The sequence below is a fragment of the Gallinula chloropus genome, assembly GCF_964237585.1.
Source record: "Gallinula chloropus genome assembly, chromosome: 1".
Classification (NCBI taxonomy): Eukaryota; Metazoa; Chordata; class Aves; order Gruiformes; family Rallidae; genus Gallinula; species Gallinula chloropus.
Genome location: NC_140085.1, coordinates 43,179,270 through 43,205,530, shown reverse-complemented (window position 1 = coordinate 43,205,530; position 26,261 = coordinate 43,179,270). Strand labels below are relative to the sequence as shown.

Sequence of the window (26,261 nt, the reverse complement as noted above, 5' to 3'; positions counted from 1 at the left end):
TTATAGCAAATGTTTATTGTTGTTCATGTGTCAAAATGTATTGCTGTCCTTCTTAAAATATTACATTTTGTTTCTTGTCCCCATTCTTTGGAATTATCCAGTTCTTGTTACTGCATTTTGACCCTGCTGTCTATTGCCAGTGTTTTACAACATTGTTATCGGTGCACTCCTAATATTTATTCTTAAGTCATTGTTGAAAATATTAAGGAAGCTTAACCCAAACATAGATCTTCAAGGAATTTTTCAAGAAAACTTTATTTGCTCTTTTTCAACACTGCCTATTACCTTTCTCTTGAGGCAGGTTCAGAATCACAAGGTTGGAAAAGACCTTTAAGATCATCAAGTCCAATCATTCCTGTCCTATGCTAAACCATATCTCAGAGGCACTTTATCCAATGCAGTTTCTTTTTTAATCCTTATTTTCTTAAGCTTAACTGGTAGTTTTCCCATGAGGCCCAGTATCAAATGCTTTATTAAAGTCAGAATAGATGAGATCTACTGAATTTCTTTTATAGGAAAATATCCTATTAAGAAAAGCTACTGCACAAACGTAGTGCATCCTACCTTTGCAAATCTGTGTTGTTATTTTTTGTTTGTTTGATGTCCTCAGTCATCTCTCCATATTTTTTTCTGAAGCCTGCACTTTCAAATGCCAGTTTTCTGTCAGTCCAGTATGTCAGTTTTGCAGGCCTCTTCATTCATGGAGCCCTTCAGTTTGCCATGTTTGTTACCTCATGTTTGTTGAGTGTTATTCCACAGGAACAGTAAGTGCTGAGAACACTAGTTCTTTCCCCTTCTAAAGAGAAAGTAGAGGTGAGGAAAAGGAAGCAAATACTAATTTCTTGTATCTGTGTTGCCAAAACCAGAATACAAAGAATCATAAATTAAATGCCTTTGATCAGCAATGAAAAAATGAACTTTTTTTTCATCTCTGCCTTTTTTATTCTTTTAACTTTTCAGATTTGTTGTTTCCATTTTTGCTGTTTTCAATTTGTTGTTTTCAATTTTTTTCTAAGACCCAAGATTTTGAAGGAAAAAAATCCCCAACAGAAACAAAATTAAAACACCCCCACAAACTGTGATTGTCCCTTGAAGGTAATTCTATTGAAAACTATGATTTAAAAAAAACTGAAAACATTGTAGTGTGATCCACTTTATAAAATACTAAGCTATAAACTATGAGACGTGAACTCTTAACATTCTACAAATCTTATAATCCCTCTGTACATAGGTGACAATGATAACTTATTTTAATTTGTTTTTCTTCCCAAGAATATAAAGTCCTATTGCATTATGGAAAGACTGTTTTCAACTTCCTAATTAAAAGTAATGTCCATTATTTATATGTCTATAATATTTTTTTAATCAGAAAAATAGAGGATGTCCTCCCAGATGTCTGTTCCTTACTTATTTGCGCAGAATTAATACTTCGAGAATTTGCAAGAAAATCCATCACAGTCAAATCAAAATTACCTCTGAGTGGATTATCCCAGTTGTGGATTAACTCTACAGAGTCAGTTCAGGTCTAGTAACATCATTAGCCCCAGTTTATTCATGTTTGTACTGCTTTTGATACACAACTCAAAGCAATTTTGCTGGTTTCCCGTGTTAAGAAGAATTAATAGGCCATACTGGATCAGAGTTGGATCTATACAGCTTGTATTATGATATATCTATATTCTCAGACTACATTATGGCCTGTTATACTGCAGGGCTTCCTTGTCATCCCCTCTGCACCAATATGGGTCTGTAACCAGGCCCGTATTTGGAGTGAATCAGTGGAGTTTCTTGGCAAGAGAGCAGATAGAGAATAAAGGGGTTTAGACCCTGCGTTACAGTTGAATTTGGAGAGAAGCACCTAAGGTTTGTGTCCCTCTGCACAATATCCAAACAGGCACTGTGCCTTCAGAAACTCCAAAACTTGCTCAGGCAGTGCACTGCTGTGGGTGCAGTGCATCCCAGAAGGATCCTGTCAGCCAGCAGTCAGCCCTCCCATGGGTCTCAGTCTGGCACATGCAAAGAATCAATTACTTGATGGTCAGACACCTCCATTAGTACCCATCTTGCGCTTTCTCCAGGCTTGAGTGCTGGTAACGTTCATGTTAAGTAGCACAACAGCCAAGTGCTGCCAGAAACCAGAGCAACAGTGGCAAAGAAAATTAAAGCAAATGCCAGTTGTCTTACATAAAGGATCAAAATACAAACTGGATGTTCTGTTGCAGTTTGGTATAAAATAAACTGGACCAAATCCTAAACTGCAACATCACCACAGCTAGTCCTATCTAGCTTTCTGGGTGTGAAGGTACCTGTAAGCCCACCTAGGCTGCAACTTGGGGTCTCAGGATACTTGCCTTGTCTCTGATGCCTCTGATGCCTTCATTTCATTGAATCATCTCCAGTATCCCTTCCATTGGTCTGTGGGAGACACTCTGGCCTGGACTCTCTTTAGTGTCTTGGTCTGGATACGCTTGTTGGAAGAAAGGGAGGAAGGATGAAATACAGGACTGGGAAACCATTAAGGGTTATATGGTGTGCCACAGGAGGAGACTGACAGGCCAAAGACAGGTACCTCCTAGCTGCATTGGACTCTTACCGAAGGAGGAGAATCACATCTTTAATCAGCAGATTCCTGTGCTCAGCAAATGCCAGTAAGAAATGAAACACACATGTTTAACAGCTTACATGCTGGGGAAAAAAAGAAAGGTGATTGTACATTTGTCCTCAAGGACAAACTCTCTTCTGGCAATCAGGCTTAAGTTAGATTTCAGACATACTGGGTTTAGGTTTTAGACATCCTTGCCAGCTCAAGAAGGTAGGAATGGGGAGAAGTCCTCAGACTGTGTGATGAAGGAAGTCAGACTGGATGATCTGATAGTCTCATGTGACCATAGGCTTTATCAGTCCCTGAAGCAGTCACCTTTTCATTTCAGTGGCATTTTAGTCAGTTAACTTAGCTCGTTTAACAATATTTTCTTGGTACCTGAGTGACTCACTGATAATGTGTACTTGAGAAAGCATCCATTATTTGCAAAGCCTGGCTTGCTTTTTCATTTCGGCAGAATGTGAAGCTGAAAACAGATGATTGATGGCTTTTTCTGTTTATTTTCTAAAAGATGTCAAGAAGCATATTTACTGACTCAACTCCTGCTGCAACTTGTTAGTTTGAGCAGTGTAAACACATCTTAACAACCCTTAGTAATTGTGGAGAGAAAGACATGAATTTAATGAAAACTGACAGCACTGATTTCCATTCCTGTAATTTTTTTACACTTATAAAGACAAGGACAATATTTTTTCAGATGTTTTCGAGGCTCTAAAACTTCCAGATCACAGTTTATTGGTACTCATATTTCAAATATATGGCTTATTTGAATTAAAAAAAAAAAAAAAGAAAAAGGTAATAGTTCTTTTTATCTCAAATTACATCATGGTCTTTTGTTTATACATATTCACTAGATTTTTGGGAAGGTCCTTAAGTTACAGGGGAAAAAATGTTGCTCATGTGGTAACTCAGATGAAAAAGGAAGCTTTAGACAAAGCCTAAGTGAGTGTAGGGAAGCATATATGAACCAAATGAAATTGCATGTATTGTTTTATCCTGTGAATAAGTAAATAACAACAAGATTAGAGAGATTTGTCCAAGGATGGAGAGTGAGTGCAATTCTCTACCACCTCTTATCAATAAATCTTATAGGAAAGAAATATAGTTAAGATACTGTCAAAAACTGTATGAAGCATCAAAAGTAATTTGCCAATCTTTAGAAAGTAATAAACAGGTTTTGGAGTAAACTGTTAAATAGCATGGGGAATTTCATGCAAACTTGAAACTGGAATTCATTAAACTTGATCTGTCCCACATTTTTAGTCATTCAGAAACTTGGCATAGTCACCTCGGAAGGAAATTTAGTTTCCACCCTGTTTTTCCTCCTAAATACACCAATCCTATTAAAGAAAAAATTAAAATCCTGAGAGTTAGTCCCATAATTACAGAAATCCATGCAAGTTCTGGCTTAAATAGTTTATCATTTAGGGGGGTTGGACACGATGATCTCTTGAGGTCTCTTTCAACCCCTTTGATTCTATGATTCTTTAGTTTGATCATGACTGATTTATTTTTATCCCAACATCACCCCTGATCGTGAGTAGATCTTCTCCTTCCAAAGTGTTCCCACCTTCCCTGTGCAGGAACACCTCTGAACCCCTCTTTCATCCCTCATTTTATTTGGCTTATTATGCCTTCCAAGCAAACACACACAATCCTGCCCCTGAATCTCCATTCAATGCCATTTCTGATTGAAATTCAGAATTCTTATCCTTTCAGTGCCATGTCTGATCAAAATTCATCACTTCAACACAGATGGCCAGAACAGCATTTCTTCAGTGCCATGCGCAATGGAATTAAGGCGCCCTGAGACCATGTTTCTGTTCGTCATGATCTCATCACAGTTGTGGTTCAGGATAATCTCACAGTTAGCTAGTAAATCTGTGGTCTTTCTGCTACTCTCGCTGCTGATAACAATGTCTCTTCAATAGCCATTTTTATGTCGAGCTTATTCCAGGTGTGGAGTAAGTGAACTTACTCCAATGCAAAAATACAACATCAGATTCAATATAATTATTGGAATTGCTTTCTTCCTAATTTAGAGGAGCCCTTTTAGGATATAATTTTTGAATAGTTTACAGCTTATTTAGTTTCATTAGGAATGAATGCAATTATGAATGCAATTATTTTGTTTACTTGGCTGTGGTGAGGTCTATGAAGATCAGGCTGAACTTGGAATAAAATGAGTTGTTTATGCTGAAATCAGATGTGCCAGTCATAGTCCACATTAATATCACTGGTTCCTTCCTCAGACTCATTAACATCAGTGATACTGATAGTGATGTATCAGCTGCATGAGTAGTACTTGCTGTGTCTTCAGGGAGGGGAGGATGCTGACAACCAGAGGAAACAACAGTTTCAGTCCAGGATAAGCATAGAAACCACAGTTTAAGTCTGAATCCAATACTAGTCTTTATACTAGACCTAAATAATAGGGTCTGGTCTAATCTCATTTGGCATAATACATTAATAAAGTTGTGGGTGTATTCATATAATTGTCCTATAGTATGAAAATTGCAAATCCAGTATAGTATTAATAATCATCATCTTGACATAGTGAATGTTATTTTGCATCCTAATATGTGGTTTGTGCTTAGTCCGTGTTCATACAGTAACCCTTTATTGGGTTAGATTGTGGGTTTGGAAATCATACTATTTCAACACGTTTATTTGGTCTCTTTTAATATTTGGGAAAAAAATTAGAATTAGATGTTTCAGGAACTAATTTCTCTGCTTTGGTTTTTGCATGAAAACAATGAGGTTTTGTAGTCATCTATAACTAGATGTTTGCCAGAGATTCTGATCCTGTGTTTCTTCAAAAATTGCTTTCAAGCTATATGTTTCATCAAGGTACTGTGCTGCAGTGCATTAGTGCTGAAGAACTGGACAAGGTCACCTGCCTTACAGATATCTGAAAAGTTGTTTTGACTTGCCAGAAGTGTTAAGTGTTAAAAATATTTAGTGCATGCAGTTTGATTTTCTTACTGATGCCATGACTATCTAAGATTTTTAATTAATCTGCTGATGTTCTATGGCACGATAAATGCCTAAATTGGGAAATAAATGTCAGCAGAATTTTTTGCATATGGAGGTCTGTATTCATGTGATCTGTTATTCATGTGATCCATGAACATGCCCAGAAAATGAGAAAATAAGATTACTGAGGCCCTCACATTAAACCTGGATAATGTGACCATACTTTATATGTTGTATTGTACAACATCATTTCCATCCCATGGTTTAAGCTTAGGGACAAGAGCTTTATTAAGTAAACAAGCTCAGGTAGCTTATACTGAACTTAATCCTAACAATACAAAATATATAGTTGGACAAATTACTTTCACTGATTAAAATATGATTGTAAAAAATTTCAATTGGTCTCTTCCCTTACCTCCCATGACTCGCCCTGGGATCTAGTCCTATGTTTGGGGTTTTTTTAATTGAAAACTATACAGAGCTTAATTGCCCTGTAAGTATTTTAGTTACATTTGGTTTATCTTCCTTGTTTGCATTCTTTTTGAAGCCTGCTCTGCAAAATGAGTGATCCTCATGTCATTTGTAACTTTTCAAGTTGTCCATGCTTTCTTTTATGCAGAGTTTTTAGTAGGTTCATGTCAGCTCTGTTACATCTTTATTTCATAGTGCTACTTTTCACTATGATACTGAAAAGAATACAGATTCACTCTTAATGCTGAACAGCAGGTAGAAAAAAGTTATTTGAATATCTAGTGATTATAAATTATTTATTTGAATAATTATTGTGGCTTTTACTTTTCTTATTTTAAATATGCCTAAATCATGGTGTCTTATTTGGATGAAACATTTGAAATTTTTAAATGCTGCAAAAAGCACGAATCTTGCTGATGACAGTAATGAGTCATCGAGCGAGAACAGCATTGTGTTGAGGTACAATAACAAAAAAGGTCTCTGCTGTCTGCTGTCTTTGTATGTTTGACCTTGAAGAGAATTAGAACTTGCTTGTTGCAGAAGTTGAGCATCTAATACATTAATGCACCTGTTAGTTCCCGCATATTAAATCAGGTAATGTTTATAATTATCAGTGATTCTTTCATGAATTAAATATTTTCCCTTTTTAGTGAGCTGGGCATTCAGCTGCATTTATGTGTATTAAATAATTGTCCTTAACAGGTGAAATTGCTTATACTTCAGAAAATCGTAACTTAACACCACTCCCATTCCTCTCTGACATTGTTTTCCCTTACTGTTGAGTCATATTTGTAACTAAAGCAATTTTGGTTTGCATTTTATATTCATATAGAGACCATGAACCAAGCAACACCTGCTAGAAAACTGGAAGAGGTTCTTCACCTTGCAGAACTCTGTATCGAAGTATTGCAGCAAAACGAAGAACATCATTCAGAGGTGAGGCCATAACTGCATTTGCTGTAGAGAATAGTTTGTTCCTAGATTTTTCCCCCCCTGATGTGAAGCAATTCTGTCAAGAAACATTTCAGCTTTACTTTCTGACATATGTTTAAGGCAGTTCACATTTACAGAGGAATAAGAGACTTGAAGCTTATGAAAAGTGAAGTGAAATAAAACTCTACTTGAATTCGCTTGAATGAACCGTAGGTTTAGAAATGAAAATTAAAGAGCATAAAACACAGAAAGCATCTTTGTGCTGGAGGTGGTGAAATGGTATGGAAAACATTCCTTATGTAGTTGTTCCTTCCAACTTTTCACCTCATTGAAAAGAGAAAGAAAATATGACTGAACGATAGTTTTCATTATGCTGTATTTTGATTTTAATGTAAAAATAACAATGGGCATAATAATCACATTCACATTAATCTTCCGTTGATTGGAAAAGTGCTTCATTTAAACTTGCGCTTTTTAAAATGGTGTTATGAGGTAGAATAAATAAAATACACCAATTTCATGTTTCTTAGTCTCAAGTCTTTTCCTTCATGATACAGAAACCATAATATTTAGAATATTTAGAATTACATCACTTTTTATATTAAGGAATGACAAAAATAAACTTGACCAGGTACACACAATTGTATATATTATTAATATTTAATTAATAAATACAGTTTACTACAGTTCAGGAAATTGTTTTTAAAATGTTCTTAAAAAACTCAATAAATATTTTTGGGGAAAATATGCAAAGGGATGAACATGATTTAGTATATATGGCTATAAATATGGTCATTCAAAACATCTGGTTTTATATCACACTATGGAATCTAGTTTTTAGCTTACATCTGTCATGTGTGAACTTGTTATAGATGTTTTATCTTATACTGAAGAAACAGCTGTTTCGATGATTTGAAAATAATTCCCTGGAGGTCCTGTTCTACATTACTGTTGCCACTGTGTTACTCTGTAATGATTACTTAATAAAACGTATATATTCTTGTCTTTGTCTTTTGAGGACCTGTACTGTTGTAAGAATATTAGACTTCTGTGAAAATGAACACATAAGGAACAGATCAAATAATGCGTGTATGATTAAACATCTCTGCGCAGAGATGTACTTTCTGTACTACTTATTTGCAGTCAGTGATGTGTTATTTTTCAGAAGGGTATATATATTGTATGTGCCTTCAGAAAAATCCATTCAGCAAAAGTTTTCAGTCTAATTTAAGAAGGCTTGAAAAGAATAAAGATAATTTTAAGATTATTTTCGCCTTAGTTCATGTGACGTTCAGTTTTACTGTAATTTCTATAGCATGCAGAATTTCAATATTAAAATATGTCTGACAAGTTCACAAAATTATACATTCCCTATTCAAAACTGAGGATTAAGTATGGTGACTTCACATCATAATGTTAAGTAAATGTTCAGTGTTTGATGGTGCAGTTGATGAAAAGAATCAGTAATGTCTAAAATAATACACTGCATTTTTTAATACTAGATTTATTTTTTTTTTAATTCATAACACTTGCAAATTTCTGGGATTCTCAAAGGGAAGAGAGGTATGTGATTCCTGATGAACTAAGCATTCATTTTCAACATTTATAGCATGGAACTATGCATTGAATGTGAAGCACAAATTGTTCTGATGACTTTTGGTGTTGTATTGCCACATTTTTGTGTTTATCTAGACTCTAAGAATTTCCATCTTCCTTTAATGCAGTCAATGTTTTTGGTCTCTTAACATGTGTGTCACCAATTGCTAATGCCTTTTAGCTGGTTTTCATATTATCTATAGTGACCAAACAACTAGCATAATTACAGTATTTGTTTTTCTGTTCTTCTTCCTTGCTGCCTAAGCAATGATGGGTAGTTCTTGAGAGGGTCAGAAGAATTTCTGTCTGGGTTCAAAGTGTCATTTGCAAAGGGGAGGAGGATGGAAATAAAATGTGCTGGCTTTCCGTTCTTGGTTTTGCTTGGTTTGAGTTTTCTATGGTAAGGAGTCTGTTCCTTTAATAAGCTACCATTTGAATAGGATATGATAATGAGAAACTTCTTCCAGTTTGAGGAAAGACTCCATTTCAAATTCTTGCCACAATTTTTGAAACCATATCTGTGGTGCCCATCAGCATCCTTCAGTTCTGACACAGCAACACAGAAAGTACTTGCCAGTAATTGCAGAGGATACTCAGGATTTCTTTAAAGTCTCTTGCCAATTCATCTTTTCTCCATTTGCCACATGTCAAAAGGAATTAGAGGCCATTATCAAAAAGTCCAGAATGCTAAAAAGGATATCTGTACACAACCTTTCAGAAGCTGTCTTATTTGATGCCTTTCAGGTACATAGTTCTACATACCGAAGGCATGCATTTCAGAAATACATTTCTATGACTTTATTCAAAGTTGTGGGAACTCCTCACTTGTACAGATCAAGCTACATATGGGTAACTCAAAAATATTCAAAATCAAATACTCAGAATGAGGGGCTTAAGCTTGAAAGCATTTTCTTCTCTAGTATGTATATGTATAAGAATTTCTCAATGTCTGTTATTTTTGTTAACTCTGAGCAAAACACTCTCAGCAGTGTGTGGTAATGATCCTATTTCATCATCACACTTCACCTTCATCCTTACCTCCAGGATCATATAGCTCCCTCTGATCTAAGACTTAGCTTCAATACTAGACCTATACTTCAATCCAGACCTAGAATTAAGTGACACTAAAAAGGTACAAAAGTTATATGTGAAGTAGTCACTGATGGGGAGCTGGCTTTACTTGCTGAAACACTATTTTCACAGATCTCTTCTTTTAAGCAAGGATTACCTAAGGATCTAATTTTTACCAAAGAAAACAGTGTGTTCCAACATGCTGTTTAGTTACTGAATTGGATAGAGAATGAATTTTTAAACATGTGTTTAGGACATCTGTGGAAGGAAAACTGGATGCCTTTCTCAGAAGCAACATCTTTAAAGCAGAAATAGAAATTAAAAACTGTTCTGTATCTATTTTTAAAAATCTCTTAGAATTCAAGGAGGAAAATTTCCCACTAAAACCATCCCTTCTGATTAAGAAATACCTGCAAATTGTACTCACAAGAATTTCTTTGAAAAATAAATTAATCTGATTACTTATAGCTTCAGAATTGATGAAATTTTTAAAAGTGTATATAATAAATTTTCAAGGATGAGGCCTTTACTCTTTTTTTTTTTCCTTCTGGCAAAAAGAGTTGCAGGAATTTATGCTCCTTTTGTGTGTGTGTGTGTGCGCTACATTTTTTCCCCTGATTCTATCACCTTCCCCAGCATAATCTATTTGATTTCCTACATTTTGGATGCAAGTTTTTATTAAATATTTTTCACATTTTTCACTTGGCCTGTTCATCCTCCCCAAATGAGATAGGACATCAAGTGACATACCCAAATGTATTTTGCAAGAGATACAACACATCTCTTTGCTTTATGACTCGTGTTTAGTAATTCTGTTTTGCCATGTTTGCAGGCGTTCGCTTGGTGGCCGGAGTTACTGGCTGAGCATGCAGAGAAGTTTCTGTCTCTCTATTCTGTTGACATGGATTCAGCTCTCGAGGCACAGCCCCAAGACTCCTGGGATAGCTTCCCACTTTTCCAGCTGCTGAATAACGCCCTCAGAAATGACAGTAAGTTTTTTACTTCTTGTGTGCATAAGATTATTTACTGTGTCCACACCTTAGAAATTTCTTTCTAAATAATATAATTCTCAAAATAAAAATTACAGTGCCTATGTTTATGATATATATCCTGGTGCTCTATTTCTTGGAAGCTTAGCAGTTTCTCTCTATCCTTCCACCATTTCAGTAACCATACAGTATTCACACATTGCTCAGGTTTAAATCAATGATGTAGAAGCAGCATAATATGTATTTGATATTTCATATTTAGTCTATACTACTTAAATGAAATTGTAGTTAGTATTTCCTTCTAAGCCTTCTTATAAACTACTTTCAGACTAGTGATGTTTAGAAAGGTATTGGAGGCTTGAATGGAGTAAAATACACACAAGTCAGAGTGTTATTTTCACTTTGCTCCTGCAAGGTGGATTGTGCATGACTTTAAACAAGGTTCTGATGATCTAAAATCCAGATTAAAAATCTGAAGCCTTTACTCAGGTGTCTTTCCTACCATTGCACATTTTCAGTTTAGGAAGCACAACACTAGTTGTGATGTTACATGCACTTAAAACAATTGTTTGGTTTCTGAAAGCTGTGGAGGCATTTTATAGCAATCCTATTAGAAAAAATTTGTGGCACCAGTTTTAACTATGTTATTGTGTGATTTGTGCTCCTTTGCACTTTGCTTCCAACCCAAGAGAAGTAATAGAAACAAACAATGGTTGTCCTTGTGTGCAAAGAGATTGCTAGTTCTTTCCTTAAAAGATTAAATGGATAATAATGCTAAATGATTAAAACAGCCTTAGGAAAGGCATCTTATGAAAACTTTCGTTTCAAAGCAATTATTAAAATGATTGTAAAACCTTAACTGCAGGATACAAAACGATTGCAGTATGAAATGTCACACCTGTATACCAATTTCAGTAATTCCCTAATGGTAATAGATATAGTAAATGACAGTTTCTGGCAAGTGAAAGCCATCTGGAGAATTATACATTTTTTTTTCCCCCCAGAACTATTGGAAAGCAAGCGTGGAAATTAGTCACCTTGTAATCGGTGGATATGTTAGCAAGTGGCAAGTGACCATTCTTCCAAGAACTGATTCCCAAGTGGAACATACCACAGTGCTTATTCTTTAATTAACAGCCTTTTCACCTTGCAAGTGCATTAAAGCCATTAGAAAGAGCTCCCCATGCTTATATAATCAATTTTACAGTCTTCCAAAATGAAATAAATAATTCTGGCTTTACCCTAAGTGACAACCTTTTCCTGAAAACTATCACCTTCATAAAGATAGATTTAGAAAAAAAAATCTAAAAAGGGAAAAACTGGAATGTGGTCTCATGAGGATAAAAAGGCTAGTGTTAATAATTAACAAGGAGAGTGAAGTGGAGTAAATTAGCCATAATAGAGCCCACAGTGACTGGCAAAGTCACCTCTCATTATCAAAAAACTCATTAGGAAATGAAGAGGTGGAAATCCCACTGGGTTATTCTCACTCTCTGGCTATATCAGAGATTACTTTTCAGATTTCTTTCAAATGAAGAACTGTTAGGTCACCATATTGCATATTAGGGTAATCTTCAGTGAAATTTGGAGGAGTGACACCTGCGTGTTATTCTATCTCAAGAGCTTTAAATGAGCTCTAAGTCTTCAATACAGGAGTCAGTTTTCATGTAAACCTGACATGAGCAAACTTCTAACAATAAAGAAACAATCTAACATTTACAGCATTAAAGAAAACTTAGATCTAAGACTATTTTTATAACTATGTCACTAAAATATAGTATTAGAAAGACTCTGAGATAATGCAAATGCATATTCTTTGCTATTCAAATATCAACTGTGTTATTTTACATAGTATACAAAACATTGTACAAGTTTCAAGTCAAATAGTTCAAAGCCAATATTCATTTAACAATGAAAAGAAAACATTTTCCAATGCAGCTTATAACTTTTCTATTACTCCAATTTGAGTCACTTTAAGGTTTTTCCATTTTGTTTCTGACCTTATTCTACAACAATTAAAGAGTTCTTCAGTGAATTCATCAGTGATTGCTTTCTTGTTAAGTCTAACTGAAAAAGTACTTTAAAAATGGATGGAGGAGTGTGATCTTCCTATAAAACCTTACAGCTTTTGTGACAAGACCTAACAAATCACAGAAAGTTATTTTAAAAAATTAATTCACCATGGAGATGAGTCATGGATTGTAGATAAATTTGTTGTGGTTTTTCAAAATGTAATGATTTGAAAAAAATACTGTAGCTGCTTCTACAGTATACATTTTAATAATCTCCAATGTTTTTAATGTTCATACACACTTATGCCTGACTGTGTAAAGCATCACAGACTGAACAGCAATCACAGTACCCAATATATAATCATAGAATATCCTGGGTTGGAAGGGACCCATAAGGATCGTAGAGTCCAACTCCTGGGTCCACACAGGGCCAGACAAGTCAGAGCGTGGGACTGAGCGCATCGTCCAGACACTTCTGGAATTCAACCAAGCTCAGGGCTGTCACCACCGCCCTGGGGAGCCTGTTCCAGTGTCTGACCACTCTGTCAGTAAAGAACCTCTTCTTGATATCCAGCCTAAACCACCCATGTCACAGCTTCATACTGTTCCCTCGGGTTCTGTCTTTCTCTGAGGGTGAAATTATTTTTTTCCAGAATCAGATCTTCCTAGAGGGAAGAAGGGTATGGCTGTCCCAGGATTGTGTCTTGTTTTCTGTAATGATCATGTTACTTTCTTGTTCATAGAACCTGTAGACTATGTTATGAAGGGGACTGCCCTAGAGGGCAATTTACTTTCTGTAGTAGTTTAATTATTTAGATTAATCAGGTTTTTAGTCCCCCAAGACAGATGTGTATTCATTCCTCTTTCTTCTACATGGTCTCAGAGATATCTTTTAGTAGCATATATCTGTATACTTGGCTTATTTTAGGTGTTTTTCAATTGTATAGTCAATATTCTTCTACTTCCCGTGTCATGTTTTCTTTCCTAGTGTCACTTACTGGCACTATGTACTGTGCTGTTGCTCTGCATTATTATATTACTACAGTGGCATGAATCAGTCAAAACAAGGAGTATTGTAAAGTTAACTGATAATCTTCATTTTGCAGTAAGTATCACTCAGTGAGAGGCCTGCACACCTGCCCTAACTCAGCCATGGGTACACTTGTAGGCAGTCTGATGAAGGTGATTTAGAAAAACCAGCATGTTGAGTGAGCCTCTTGAAAGCTATTGCAAATATCATGGCTGTTGATTTCAAACAAGAAATCTCTCATACTTTTTTTCCACTACTGCTTATTTCTAGTAGCAAAGTAGCAACCACACCAATGACAAAATCATCTTCCTGCTCTGTCTCAGCCTGTGTACCGCTTATGTACTAGAATTTATGTATGATGTCATAGCCTCTATCTTAATCTATGGGGTGGAGATAGAAAACAATTGGCATTTAAGGTAATCAGGAAAAACTAAAACCACACAAATATCTCTCATCAAACCTGACAATTTTCATTAATTGTAGGGGGAAACTTATTTTACATCGGGGACTTAAGACTTTTGCTCAGTCCTATTACAAGCTGCTTTGGGATCAGATGAGAGCTACATGTTTTGGATGCTGATACTTGAGAGCTAACTCCAGCTGCATTGCTTCTTACCAGAATATCCAATAACCTTTTTGACTGAACAGGAGATTTAGGCATAAGAAAATATTGTGCAATAAGCTTTCTGTGTCACTCTGGCTTACAAAAATTAAATAAATGTTTAGCTTGTTTCCATATAGCATATCTCTCAAATTCACTTTTAAAGTATGTCTTGTGTGTAAAAAATAAACAACTGTTCATATGTAAGCTTGGAATTTTCACCGCAGTTTAAGTAACTGATTAATAAATGCTCTGTGCAAGCAGAATGTAAGACAAACAGACAATGAATGGAAATACAAACTTTCTTTTTACAGGTTATTGGATTATTTTCAACTGCTACAAATAGAATATGGAACCCGAAGGAGATTTCCTTCCTGAAATTTACTGGGTTTATTTAGGGTTTAAAAATATGCCGGAAAACCCAAATAGTCCCTTCCTAAGAATTCTATGGAGACCAGGATAATTAACAGAATGTCTGACAATGTTTTGTCAGTGGAAAAGAGGCTTGTGTTAACCTCTGTCATTCTTCCTTTCCTTCAATTCTGCAGAAGCCCTTGAGAACAGTGTAACATGCTGACTTCAGGGTAACTCCAAAGCTGTGCCTTCATAAGTAAAAGCTAAACAAGCCCCACAGCTTCTGTTGTACACAAGCAGAGTAGATTCTTTCCCTACAATTAGAGGAGAAACCTCATTCCAGTCCTGCAATATTATATGTACTTTTCATCTCTGGCCTTTTCTTGTCATCTTTTAATATATTGCAGCTGCCTAATAAGTAAAAATTTAATAACTTTCAGCTTTGACTTCACTATTTTAATAATTTTTCATTTGGGGTTGCTTTTCTGTTCCTGTAATCTGTTTTCCATTAATATTGTGTGTGCATTAGCTTGCCTTGCTATAGGCTTTTGTTTTGTTGTTGTTTGTGTGAATATGAGATGGCTCATATGAAGAGGGTATACCCCATGTTTATATTGAGAAGACAATAGAGAATTAAGCTACATAGTTTTGAGACAAGTGGTAATTGAGGGGTTTGAAGTGTAGCATTTCCTCAAGGATCTCTTGTTTCCCATCTGCTTTGATGCACAGGTGGTACCTTTTGGCAAGATCAGTCGTAATCCTGGGGTAGAGTGCCATGAGCCTGCTGATGATACTCAGCTATATCACTTACCCCTGTGCTCTGAGTTCTTTCCCTGCCCTGCAGTAATCCTTGACAGAGATCTCCAGATGGGTAAATCAGAGCTGCCATGTCCTCAGCACTGGGAAAGCATAGTGTTCATGGAGTGGTGGATCCGAGACAGCACTCTCCTGTGTGTGCCCACATACAGAGGGATGTCTGTGGAGGTGGAGTCACATTAAGAGTCTTGGCATGATTTTGGAAAGTTTTGCTTCCCTGCAAAGACTCATGTCAGGATGTTAAGAAAATTATTTGGCTTTTTAAGTTGAACAGCTTTTATTGCCTGTGACTTCTTTAAATTTCATTCTGACTTTAGAATAACAAGAGTCTCCCTCCTCCCCATGAGGCTTTATTACTGCAATTCCCAGAGTAGGGTTTGTAGAGGAGCATTTCTGCGGTGTGCTGAGAAAACAGTAAACTACAAGCCCAACCCTTCCAGTAACTGTGATTGCCAGATTAATGCCAGTCCTGCACTGACTGACCATGAGGCAGCAATATTGACTTAATTGACACAGTTGTATTCGTGTTGTTGATTTTAAGCTCAAAGTTACCTTGAAAAGTCAGCCTAATGTGTAGCTTGATACCAACCACCGTTTGTTTCTCAAAGGCAACATTCATCAGCTGTTTACTGTGAAACCTTTATGTCAATATCCAAATCCTTCTCAGTTGTTATTATTGCTGGTCACAGATGCTGTAATTTTAAGATAAATAAATATAGAAAAAAGAGCACTGTTTTGAGTGTCTGATATACAAATAATTATGCCAGAACTAGCTAGTTAACAAGTAGCTTTATGAGCAGTGTAAATAATGGAGCATGTTTGTAATGGACTCATAGGTGCTCTCAAGGGTGGATTCTCAAGTGTTTAATAAGAGTTGAGCCTCTGCCGCTGCCTTTTTCTCAGTGGAAAGCCTAATAATCTCTGCCTGCTACCTAGCTGCCTGTTTCTATGAAACTTCATATATCTGATACCTCTACCCCTCTATGTAATGTGGTTGAAATTAGCTAAAGGTTTCCAAATTCTTAGTGAGAGGCAGGTGAACAAAAGCAGAGAAAGCTGATTGCACTGATGTTGTCTCCTTAAGTAAAAACGATTTATACATATTTTCCTGTTACTCTACAAGGATGTTTTCAAGAAAATATTTCTTGATTTCAGATCATTATATTCAAGAAAAAAAATAAAATTAGTGTCCAGACATTCAGGAACAAAGTCACATCCTTGCAAAGTAGCGATAGGGAACTGAAACTTGATGACACATTTTCCCCATAATCTCCACCTCTCACAGGTTCACTTTGTGGAAGACATCATTCAGGTATGGAATGCAAAGGACTTTCTGGAAGTTACATAAATTATTTTATATGTGTTATATATCGGCTTGTACCAATAGCAGAACAAGAGAGATTGTAAATTTATGAGATGGCTTCTAGGATTTTGAGCCCCGTGATTCAGCCTTTTCTTCTTAAGAAGTGTAGGAGGCCTCTTCAAAATGTGTTAGTGGTACCCATACAAATAAAATGTAGAGATAGATAGGAAGGGAAATCCACAAGAGAATTTAAAACAACAGAATATGAGTGGGAGAAAAGGAGGGGCACCAAAATCATAAAAAATTCTCTCTATGGCTCAGCTTGACTGTATGATTTCCATGCATGCATAGGAATATTCTTATAGGTCCTAATAATAGTGCTGGACATGGACACATCCAAAACATGAAATTGATGTACTCCTTTGGTGGGACAGGGCGTTAGTGTACTAAGAATTAGGATTTGCTAAGGAAACATTTCAGGGAGTACAGGGACAAGCAGTGGTGGTGGTAAATTAATTTGCAGGTTTTATCCATCTTCAATTTGCATCGTAAGTACAGTTTTTCATGCATCTGTGAAGCAGGTGATTTTCTAATGCTTATGGCTACCTTACTTTTCTACAGTATTATGGTTCATGCTTATAGTCAACTCCATTTCTTTTGAAAAGCAAGAGAACACCTCTAGGTGTGTTACATGTCAGCTTTCCTAAGTGCTTTAGGCAACTAGTTTTCAGAACTTCCTTTAAATATTTGTAAAACTATTTAAAATTGCTGTAAAGTTGGAGGTAATCACACCGGAGAATTAGCAAACTTCAGAAGGGAAATGCAGAGTTAGTGTTCTTTAAAATCTTGCTAGACAGCTGAGAGGGTGGAAAAGAGGCAAACTGGGCTACTGAGGCCGAGTTTCACATGAACACAGGCTGGCTGGGAGGTGCTTTTGTTTGTGGAGTTCTTGATGAGATTTGTGCACACGTCAGGATGGGAAAAGCCAGGATTCTGGTGGTGAGCTCTGGCCTTCAAAAGTTTTGTGTACAGGCATGTGCAGGCATACCAAGACATGTTTGCTATGCAAGAGGCAGTGATTCAGGACTCTGCCAGCTTCAGAGGACACAGAGCAGATGGGTAAACTGTTTTTATTTTCCCAAACATTCATATGTTGAGTATTGCCTTTTTCTATGAAACAATCTGGAAGAAATGCTGTATGCCTCTGTATTTTTGTACATAGCCTAGTGAGGCTGGAATGTTTTACCATAACCTTTGTTCTTAGCATAAGGAGAATAAAAATAATTGAGTAACATTCACGTACAATTTCTTTGGTTTGGGTTTTTCATTCTGTCCAAGCATTGAACAAAAATACTAAGGCTTAGATTCAGCAAACGATATTATTAAGATGCCAAAGTGTTCTGCTTCATCAAAGAACTTCAGTATGCACCTAGTTTTCATTACAATGTACTGTGGTGTCCTCACAGAGCACTAAATTTATCTTTTATGAACTCTATTTTATACACAAGCTGTATCTCATTCTTAAAATGCTTCTGTATAACAAAACGTTTTAAGAGATACTTTTTCCTATAGGAAAATAAAGTAGGGAAAGGCCTGACATTTTTATTTATGTTTTGTTTGTTTTTAAAGCATTTTTGTGCAATGGAAATTTTCACAAGCACTTGCAAGAAATTTTTGTTCCCATGGTCATCCGCTACATCGATCTCATGGAATCATCAATTGCCCAGTCCATTCACAGAGGGCTTGAACAAGAGTCATGGCAACCTGTCAAGTAAGTGCTTTCTACAAGATCTGAATGAAGCACCTGCTTGTAGCTTTCTGTCTAATCAGGTGTTCTCCCCTGTTGTCCTATAAATATTCTGGTTTTTATTGTATTCCTACATTGTTTATTTCTTCACAGGAGCATCACCAACAGTCTTCCTAATGTAGCTCTTCCAAAAGTTCCAAGTTTGCCTCTTAATCTTCCACAAATACCTAGCTTTACTACACCAACCTGGATGACTTCTTTGTATGACTCCACGTGTGTATTCTTCAATAACCTTCTGACTGTATGTCAGCTCTGCATGGCCTTGCTAGTGTTCTGTGCAGCTGTATTTGGATTGCATGGTGTTTATGATCCCTTAGCTGGAAAATATTGGGGTTTGGGAGTAAGCCAAGCATGGACTGTTAGTGAATTATGCTTTCTAGTGCATTAAAATGTAGTAGTCTTAAACCTAATAACTTACAAACTCATCTTGGCAAAGGTCTGTCATAGTATGAATGTTTAATACCTTACATAGCCTAATGACTCTTCTGGTTTAATAAGCAGTGAGGAACCCTCTGGATAATTGCTTTTAGATTTTGGGTTTGTAAAGTGAGGCAGCCCATCATATTTTTGTATGGGTTTGGTTAACTCCTTGTATATTGGTTCTGAAATCCATTGACAGTAAATGTTTTTAGATTAAATACCCATGGTACAGGTACAGTACCATGGTACAGTAAAAGGTTAATAGAAGTACATCTGTTGCTTTGTTTGAAAAAATATGTTGGGTTTGGGGGTTTTTATTAATTATTTCTCACCAACACTTCAGTGTTCTTTTCCTTAAAAAAAAAAAAAAAAGAGGAAACACACCCTTTTCTGTGGGAATATTCCCATAGTTACAGGCCAGATTTCTGTGTGAGGACACATTTATGTATATTAGAGAAAGGTTCAAGAAAAACCTTATTTTTAGGAAAGGATAAATGTGAAAGACTTCAAAAACCATACATTCAAGATGCAAAGCTTGATAATATGATTTCAAGCCAAGTATTGTCTTCTCAAGGTTTATGACAAGGTTAAACACTCTTAACAAGCACTTGGATCCGTTACTGCAACAGTTGACAGTATCATAGAATCATAGAATTACTAGGTTGGAAGGGACCTCAAGGATCATCTAGTCCAACCTTTCCTGGCAAAAGCACAGTTTAGGCAAGATGGCCCTGCAGCCTGTCCAGATGAAACTTCAAAATGTCCAACATTGGGAAAGCCACCACTTCCCTGGGGAAATTATTCTCATTGTGAAACATTTTCCTCTTGGGTCCAGTCAGAAGCTCCCCAGGAATAACCATTAAGCTTCATCTTTTCCATGTGACTCCTTGTAAAAAAGGAGTTGATAGTTTGTGCTCTGCCAGACTCATAGCACGTCTCTGTTAAGTATTATAACTGTGGTTCTGCTTCTAGTTTCACTGAAAGTTGATAATTTTTTTCTTAATCCTTGACTTTGGTACCTTTTGTATTAACTATAGTAATGCTAGGTTTCTCCCAATGTGCTTAGGCAAGTCATTTCAGCTTTGAATACAAACTAATTGGTCTCAAATTCCTTTCTGTTATTCCCATGCTTTCAAAGGTTACCTTTTTTATTTTTTTTTAAAGAATATCTTTCAGAGTTAAGAGTTGCTATAATCTCAGGTGTAGTCTTCTTGCAGTCTGGATTCTAGCAGCCCATCCAGTAAAAATTACTTGCATGTATTGAAATTCATGTGTTTTGAATATATAATATATAGTTAATATATAATAAATATGGATTCTGGTTGGAGAATTACAGTGGTAGATCTATTCTAAATGAAAGGTTTAGTGTACAAATGAATTCCTAGACTGTGTGGTGAAAAAAATATATGAATATAGTGAAATTAAGAAATCGGATCATGCCCCTTGCATGTCATCTGGTATTAAGGTTCATGGTGTGTATGTCCAGTATACATAACTTCCTAAACTAATTAGTGAGATTTTCAAGGGGTTCAGTTAACACTGAAGTTGACTTGTGCTCTAAGCACTTACCAGCAGTAGCTTTTGCTCTACTGCTTCTCAAGAGAAGTAGGGACAAACAGTGTCCCCACTGCAGTGTAGCCATTGTAAGGTCATTGTTGCCTTTCAGCCGCCCCACATAGCGTTCAAGGAGAGCTCTTGCAAAGTACTGGCTCCATTGTAGGCACCTGTAGACCTTTGAAGTTGCATTTTATAAAATGTGTATAAATTAACATTCAAGATTACAGGTAGGATTATGTTACCTTTTTAATGCTGTGGAATACAGCTAGTGTTTTAAGGATCAGCCTACCTACATCCGACTGAGGAGTCAAGTAACTTCTCAAAATGGTCAGGTATTGTATTTTAATCAAAAAAAATAAGATTGAAGACACCACAAGCCAGTTATTCTATCTCCCAAGCTAATGAGTTTCCACTTTCCTACAGGTTACAGTGTCTCTGCTTTCGGCATTAGAGATGGTTCACAGAATCACAGAATCATAGGGGTTGGAAGGGACCTTGAGAGATCATTGGGTCCAACCAGCCTGCCAAAGCAGGCTCCCTAGCTCCTATGGCACAGATAGGTGCCCAAACAGGTCTTGAATCTCCAGAGATGGAGACTCCACCACCTCCCTGGGCAGCCTATTCCAGGGCTCTGTCACCCTCACTGTGTAAAAGTTCTTCCACCTGTTGGTGCGGAACTTCCTGTGCTCCAACTTGCAGCCATTGCCCCTTGTCCTGTCTCCACAGACCACTGAAAAGGGGAGAGCCATTTCCCCCTGCATCCCATACTAAATGTATTTATAAACATTAATAAGGTCCCCCCCTTAGTCTTCTTTTCTCTAGGCTGAAAAGTCCCAGCTCACTCAGCCTTTCCTCATAGGGGAGATGCTCCAGGCCCTTAATCATCTTCGTAGCCCTCTGCTGGACTCTTTCCAGGTCATCCCTGTCTTTTTTATACCAGGGAGCCCAGAACTGGACACTGTTACATGAAAGAAAGGAGGAGGGTTTTATTTCCCCCACTTTTACCATCCCATCTTTTTCAGGAAGAGTAGAGCTTCCTCTTTCTTGTTACATTCTCCAATGGGGAGAACCAAACACCTAGAGTCTGATACCTATTAAGCAAAAGCCAGTGTTTTCTATTGGCTTTACCTTTCAATGTGATGAATACCCACGTTAAACGGACTATGGTGTGGCATACTGTATGGTACATAGAGTCAGCAGAGGCACTTCAATGCAGGAGGCCAGGACCTGCTGTCATCACAGGTGACTCCTTCACTCCACCGAATGTCCCAGGTCTTTCTCTCCTAGTTCACTGTTTTTCCTCCTGGCTGCACAGCTGATGCTTTGGCAAGAAAATGACTACATATATCACAAAGATGTGCTGGTTTTCTCTTTTTGTGATTGATGGTTTTGGCCATTATTAATTTGAATTACACAATGAAGAATCTACAGGCAAAAAGAATAAGAAAAAACAGTATGTGAACCAACTGAGTTATAGTTAAATATTTACTGGGCATGCCAAGTCCTGTGTCTAATTTTTATGCAAATGGAAGAGATTTCGTATTCACCAAAGTTTACTAATGTTCATGCTCTTACGTTCATGTTTAAGTCTGCTCAATTCAACAGAGCTGTTGTGTACCCACATAAAAGCTTTTGCTGAAGAGAAAGAGGTAAAAATATATTCAGTTAGACATTTCTTTATGTGCCTTAGTGATGAAAATAGATTTTCCCCTCTTTCACTTCAAAGTTACTGTAATTCTTTTGAACACTGCAACAAAAAATTGTATTTTTTAATTTATCGGAGATAAATTTTTTTTCACTTGATCACATGTTTTTGCAGCAGTAAATGTATGCTGCTTATAACAGCACTTAGGAAGATCATCTCATTTTCAGTTGTTTTGGCTTAACATTTTAGTATTGGGCATTGGAGAGTGAGATATGAAAAGGGGGAAGTGTTATGAGTAGTAGTCTGTTTTTCTTGATTGGTCTCAGGAGAGGACAACTCAGAGGACACCTTGGCTAGACTAGCAAAGCACTGTGGATTACTGTTCCATTTGGCTGAAGACAACATCCTTAAAGAGCAAAAGAGTTTGAGTGTTCTGTACAAGCTTCTAATCAGCCCGAATGAGGGGAGGGGGTCCTTACTTATTAATTCAAATGTACTTTAAATTGCATTTTTTAAATTTAATTTATCTGCCTCTTCTGTATATGGCTTTTAAGTGAGATTTATAGGTTAATTGTTGAACATTTAAATTGTATAATATTATTTTCAGTGCAGACATGACATAGATTTACTGACCAAAATTATTTTAAATACAGACCTGAAGTTGTCTGCTATCTGGTGCTGGTCCAGAAAACCAGCTCCAACAAAACTTAAGGCTGGGAAAACATATTCTATGCACTTGCCATAGAATAGTGCTGTCTTCCAAGCAGAACAGGCAACATCAAAGGATATGTGTCAGCTATATGTTTCCTGCTATGGCTGAGTTATAGTGAATGACCAGAGAGACTGTGTAGAGCAGTGATGGTACTTTGACTGTGATATGAAGGGATCTGGTCCAGATATGTCCAAGTTCTTGTGCTGGACCTCTCTGTGTGTTTGTGCATGTCATACCTTCCTGGCATAATGGTTGCCTCCAGTAAAGTGGTAGGAGGCCATGGTCTGCATTTTTAAGGATGGGCATTTAAAAGTGCAGCCATAGGACTGATGGAATAGTGAAATTTAGCCCATCGCTTCCTGTGGAGTAAGGAGTTCTGAGCATAGCTAGTTTCTATTGAACTTTCTGGAAGATAAATGCCTATTGTGGACCAAATTTGTTTCCTTCCAAAAATTCTAGCATGCAGGAAGAAAGAAGACTCAAAAACATGATGTGGTTACTTGATTCTCAGGTTGCCTCGCTCTTGAACTAAGTAAAAATAACAGCAGTACCCTAAGAGCTACTTGTCTAAGTTCTGCTCCATCCTTCCCCCTCATCTGCTGGTGGAGAATTGATGCAGCTAAGAGCCATTTACTGTAATGTATTGAAAATAATTTTCTGTTGAAGAAATAATTCTTAGTTGACTTTCTGAGTTCTGAATGTACATCTGGAGGCAGCATGAAAGAAATAGAGCTGGGGCTGGCACAGGGCATAGAGCCAGTGCCCTGTTTTCTAAACAGTCCTCGTGAAAGGGTAGTGGGTGATAACTCCATAATAATAATAAGATAATTGCAGTAATTTATAAAATCGCTATAATTGCCAGTGGTAAAGTCTACAAGAATGGAAGACAGTTGGTTTTGAATCTTATGTGGTTGGTTGATAATGTCTTTAGATATGTAACATTTCTCCCATATTTTCATATCCCAAGCTACCCTATGGAGTTTCACATCAATGCAAGAAATAAAACATTCTACATCTATCTGGAGTTGTGTGTGTGCTGATCTTGCAGCCAGTGTGCTTTATTAGTGGACGGCTTGACTAATTGTTACTGCTTAGGTAGCTGGCAAACCTAGTGGGAAGCTGCCTCTCTCAGCTGTCAGTGGATAAGTGAATTACTTAGGAGGCTGTATGCAGCTCCTAAGTTTAATATTATGCAGGGTCTTGGAGAAAGATTATGTCTTGGACTTCTGTATGATGTGAGGCATAAAGACATTTATGTTAAAATGGATCTCTGTCAAAGTGTGTCCAAATACAAAGTGAAATTGCCATTAGAAAAATAATTAGGATGGGTATGATACTTGCACCTTTTAACCCTTAGAAACTTCTTTCTGCCATGACTTATTAAAAAGAGTCAACAGCTATATAATGTCTTTTGCACAAAGAAATAATGCTGGAAGCTTGAGTTTTGCCCAGCAAAACAAGGAGTTTGGGCTTAATTTAAAAAAATATAGATAACTATATTGAATAGAATTTTTAAAGAAAGAGTACCAGTTCATTTTCTTGGTAGAGCAATATTATTCCATTCATTAGATTGAAGTACCTTTACCACTTTTCAAACACCAAGAATCTGTCCTGTCCCTTGACCCAAAATTTGGTTCTGTAATTATAGATGTAGATTCAAAAGCTTTGGTGGTTTGATTCAAATACAGGAATTCCTTCCTGCTGCCAGGAGGAGGTAAAAACTGAGTTTGGCTCTTCTTCATGTTACACTTTACAGAGTGTTAAACCCCAAAGTGACATAACCAGCTCCTAGTAGGAAAGCAAATCTGTAGACTGTCTAACCATTTCAGGGAATTGGGGTACCTGCTGACAATTAGTACTATTTCTAATGCTTTTATTGAACAAGGAACAGGAAAAATCCTAAAATCGCTTTGAAACAAATATCTGGTACAAGTAGCAATAACAAGGTGGTTGAAATCACAGTTTTCTTCAGCATTTGGCAAACAAATTAGATGTTTGTGTCTGAATGTGTGAACCAGGAACACATAGGTTCTCTGTCGTAGCGCTTTACTTTCCTTCCCCATCTTATTAGTATAATATGTCAGTCAAATTTGAATGTCATTGGACAACGCTGAATAAAAAATCAAAGAATGGAAGCTCAAAATTATATGAAAAGAGAATGAATGAATTAGTGTTTCTCAGAGCATGAATTATTGTTTCATGAACCTGTGTCTATTATTACATTTATCATAATTGTGAAACTTTATTTGGTAGTCTAATGAAGCCAAATTAAGTGGCTACCAGGGAGTGAACGTGCATAAGAATACATTGATGTTATTGAAAGCACGTTAGTCCTCCTGAGTGCTAAAGAATTTCATTTGGAATTCCATTAGGTGAAAAAAAAATAAAAACTATGGAAGAATAAAAATTGATTTAATTGTATGATTTGATGATGAAAAATGGTAGTTCTGTTTCCTGAGAAAATATGGCTTGTTTTCTAGAAAACATGTGTTCTTACCAAATGTAAAATATATACTGAGATGGTCCCTATTTCTGTCCCTCTATATTTTGTCTTCTTTTATCCCAGCCGTCTCAAAAATAACAGCTATTTTTGAATCAAATAATGTGTATAATGTAGCATCTGCAACTTCACTCACTGCCAGTGCACACAGCAGATATAATGAAATCTTCAATATCTGATTATTACGTGACTTAAGAAACTGTCCAACAGAATTATAAACGTTCTGAGAAGTTTGTTATTTCTATTTCTTAATTAAACTTAGCAATGTACAAAAGTGCTCCCTATTGGGGTCTGACCTGACCAGGTAACGTCCCTATGGAAGTTGTAACCTTAACATGGGCCTTTTTTCTGTTTCTGCTGTTTTCATTCAGGAGCACAACACAATGTAAAACTAACAATTGCTGTTTAAAATAAGTGGGGGAAATATGCATGATATCAAAAAAAGCCTGTTCAAAACTGTGGAATATGATGCTCTGCATAGTGAAGGTACCAAAACTTGGGCTATTTAAAACCAAAGCCGAAGTCAAGGACTATCACTCAGCCTTTTCCTTAGGCAGGTGCCCCTGTTTCTCAGCTTGTCACCCTTTGCCCAGCCCTTTGCCTGGCCTGGCAGCCCCTTTGGGCACTGAGATGGCATTGCAGAAGATAGCGATGGCTCTGAAGTTGTGGTAACGTTAAGGCAGAGGTGCAAGGGGGCTGTGAGACCAAGGCATTGCTCCTGCTGCATCTGGGCTGCCTTCTCAGAGCCCTGAACATGAGCTGCACTTTGCTTTACTTCACCCACTGGCTCAGCTCAACTGGTGTGAACCAATAGTGGTGCTATGGCCTGAGGGGTGCCTTGGGTGGTCACATATTAGAGACCCCTT

General features: G+C 36.8%; 1 protein-coding gene across 6 annotated transcripts in view; it reads left to right on the top strand.

Annotated features, from left to right (window-relative positions):
- The window catches only part of CADPS2 (calcium dependent secretion activator 2), a gene marked incomplete at both ends in the record, with an annotated part of 308,165 nt that overhangs the window by 237,902 nt on the left and 44,002 nt on the right, over positions 1-26,261 (top strand). For 3 of the 6 annotated variants that reach the window (XM_084274514.1, XM_084274516.1, XM_084274515.1), the window contains 4 exons: positions 6,882-6,985; positions 10,482-10,638; positions 18,384-18,525; positions 18,655-18,774. In XM_084274514.1, coding sequence (XP_084130640.1) covers positions 6,882-6,985; positions 10,482-10,638; positions 18,384-18,525; positions 18,655-18,774 — 523 coding nt within the window. The remainder of the gene's footprint in view (positions 1-6,881; positions 6,986-10,481; positions 10,639-18,383; positions 18,526-18,654; positions 18,775-26,261) is intronic. The other 3 variants (XM_084274517.1, XM_084274519.1, XM_084274518.1) reach the window with 1 other exon arrangement.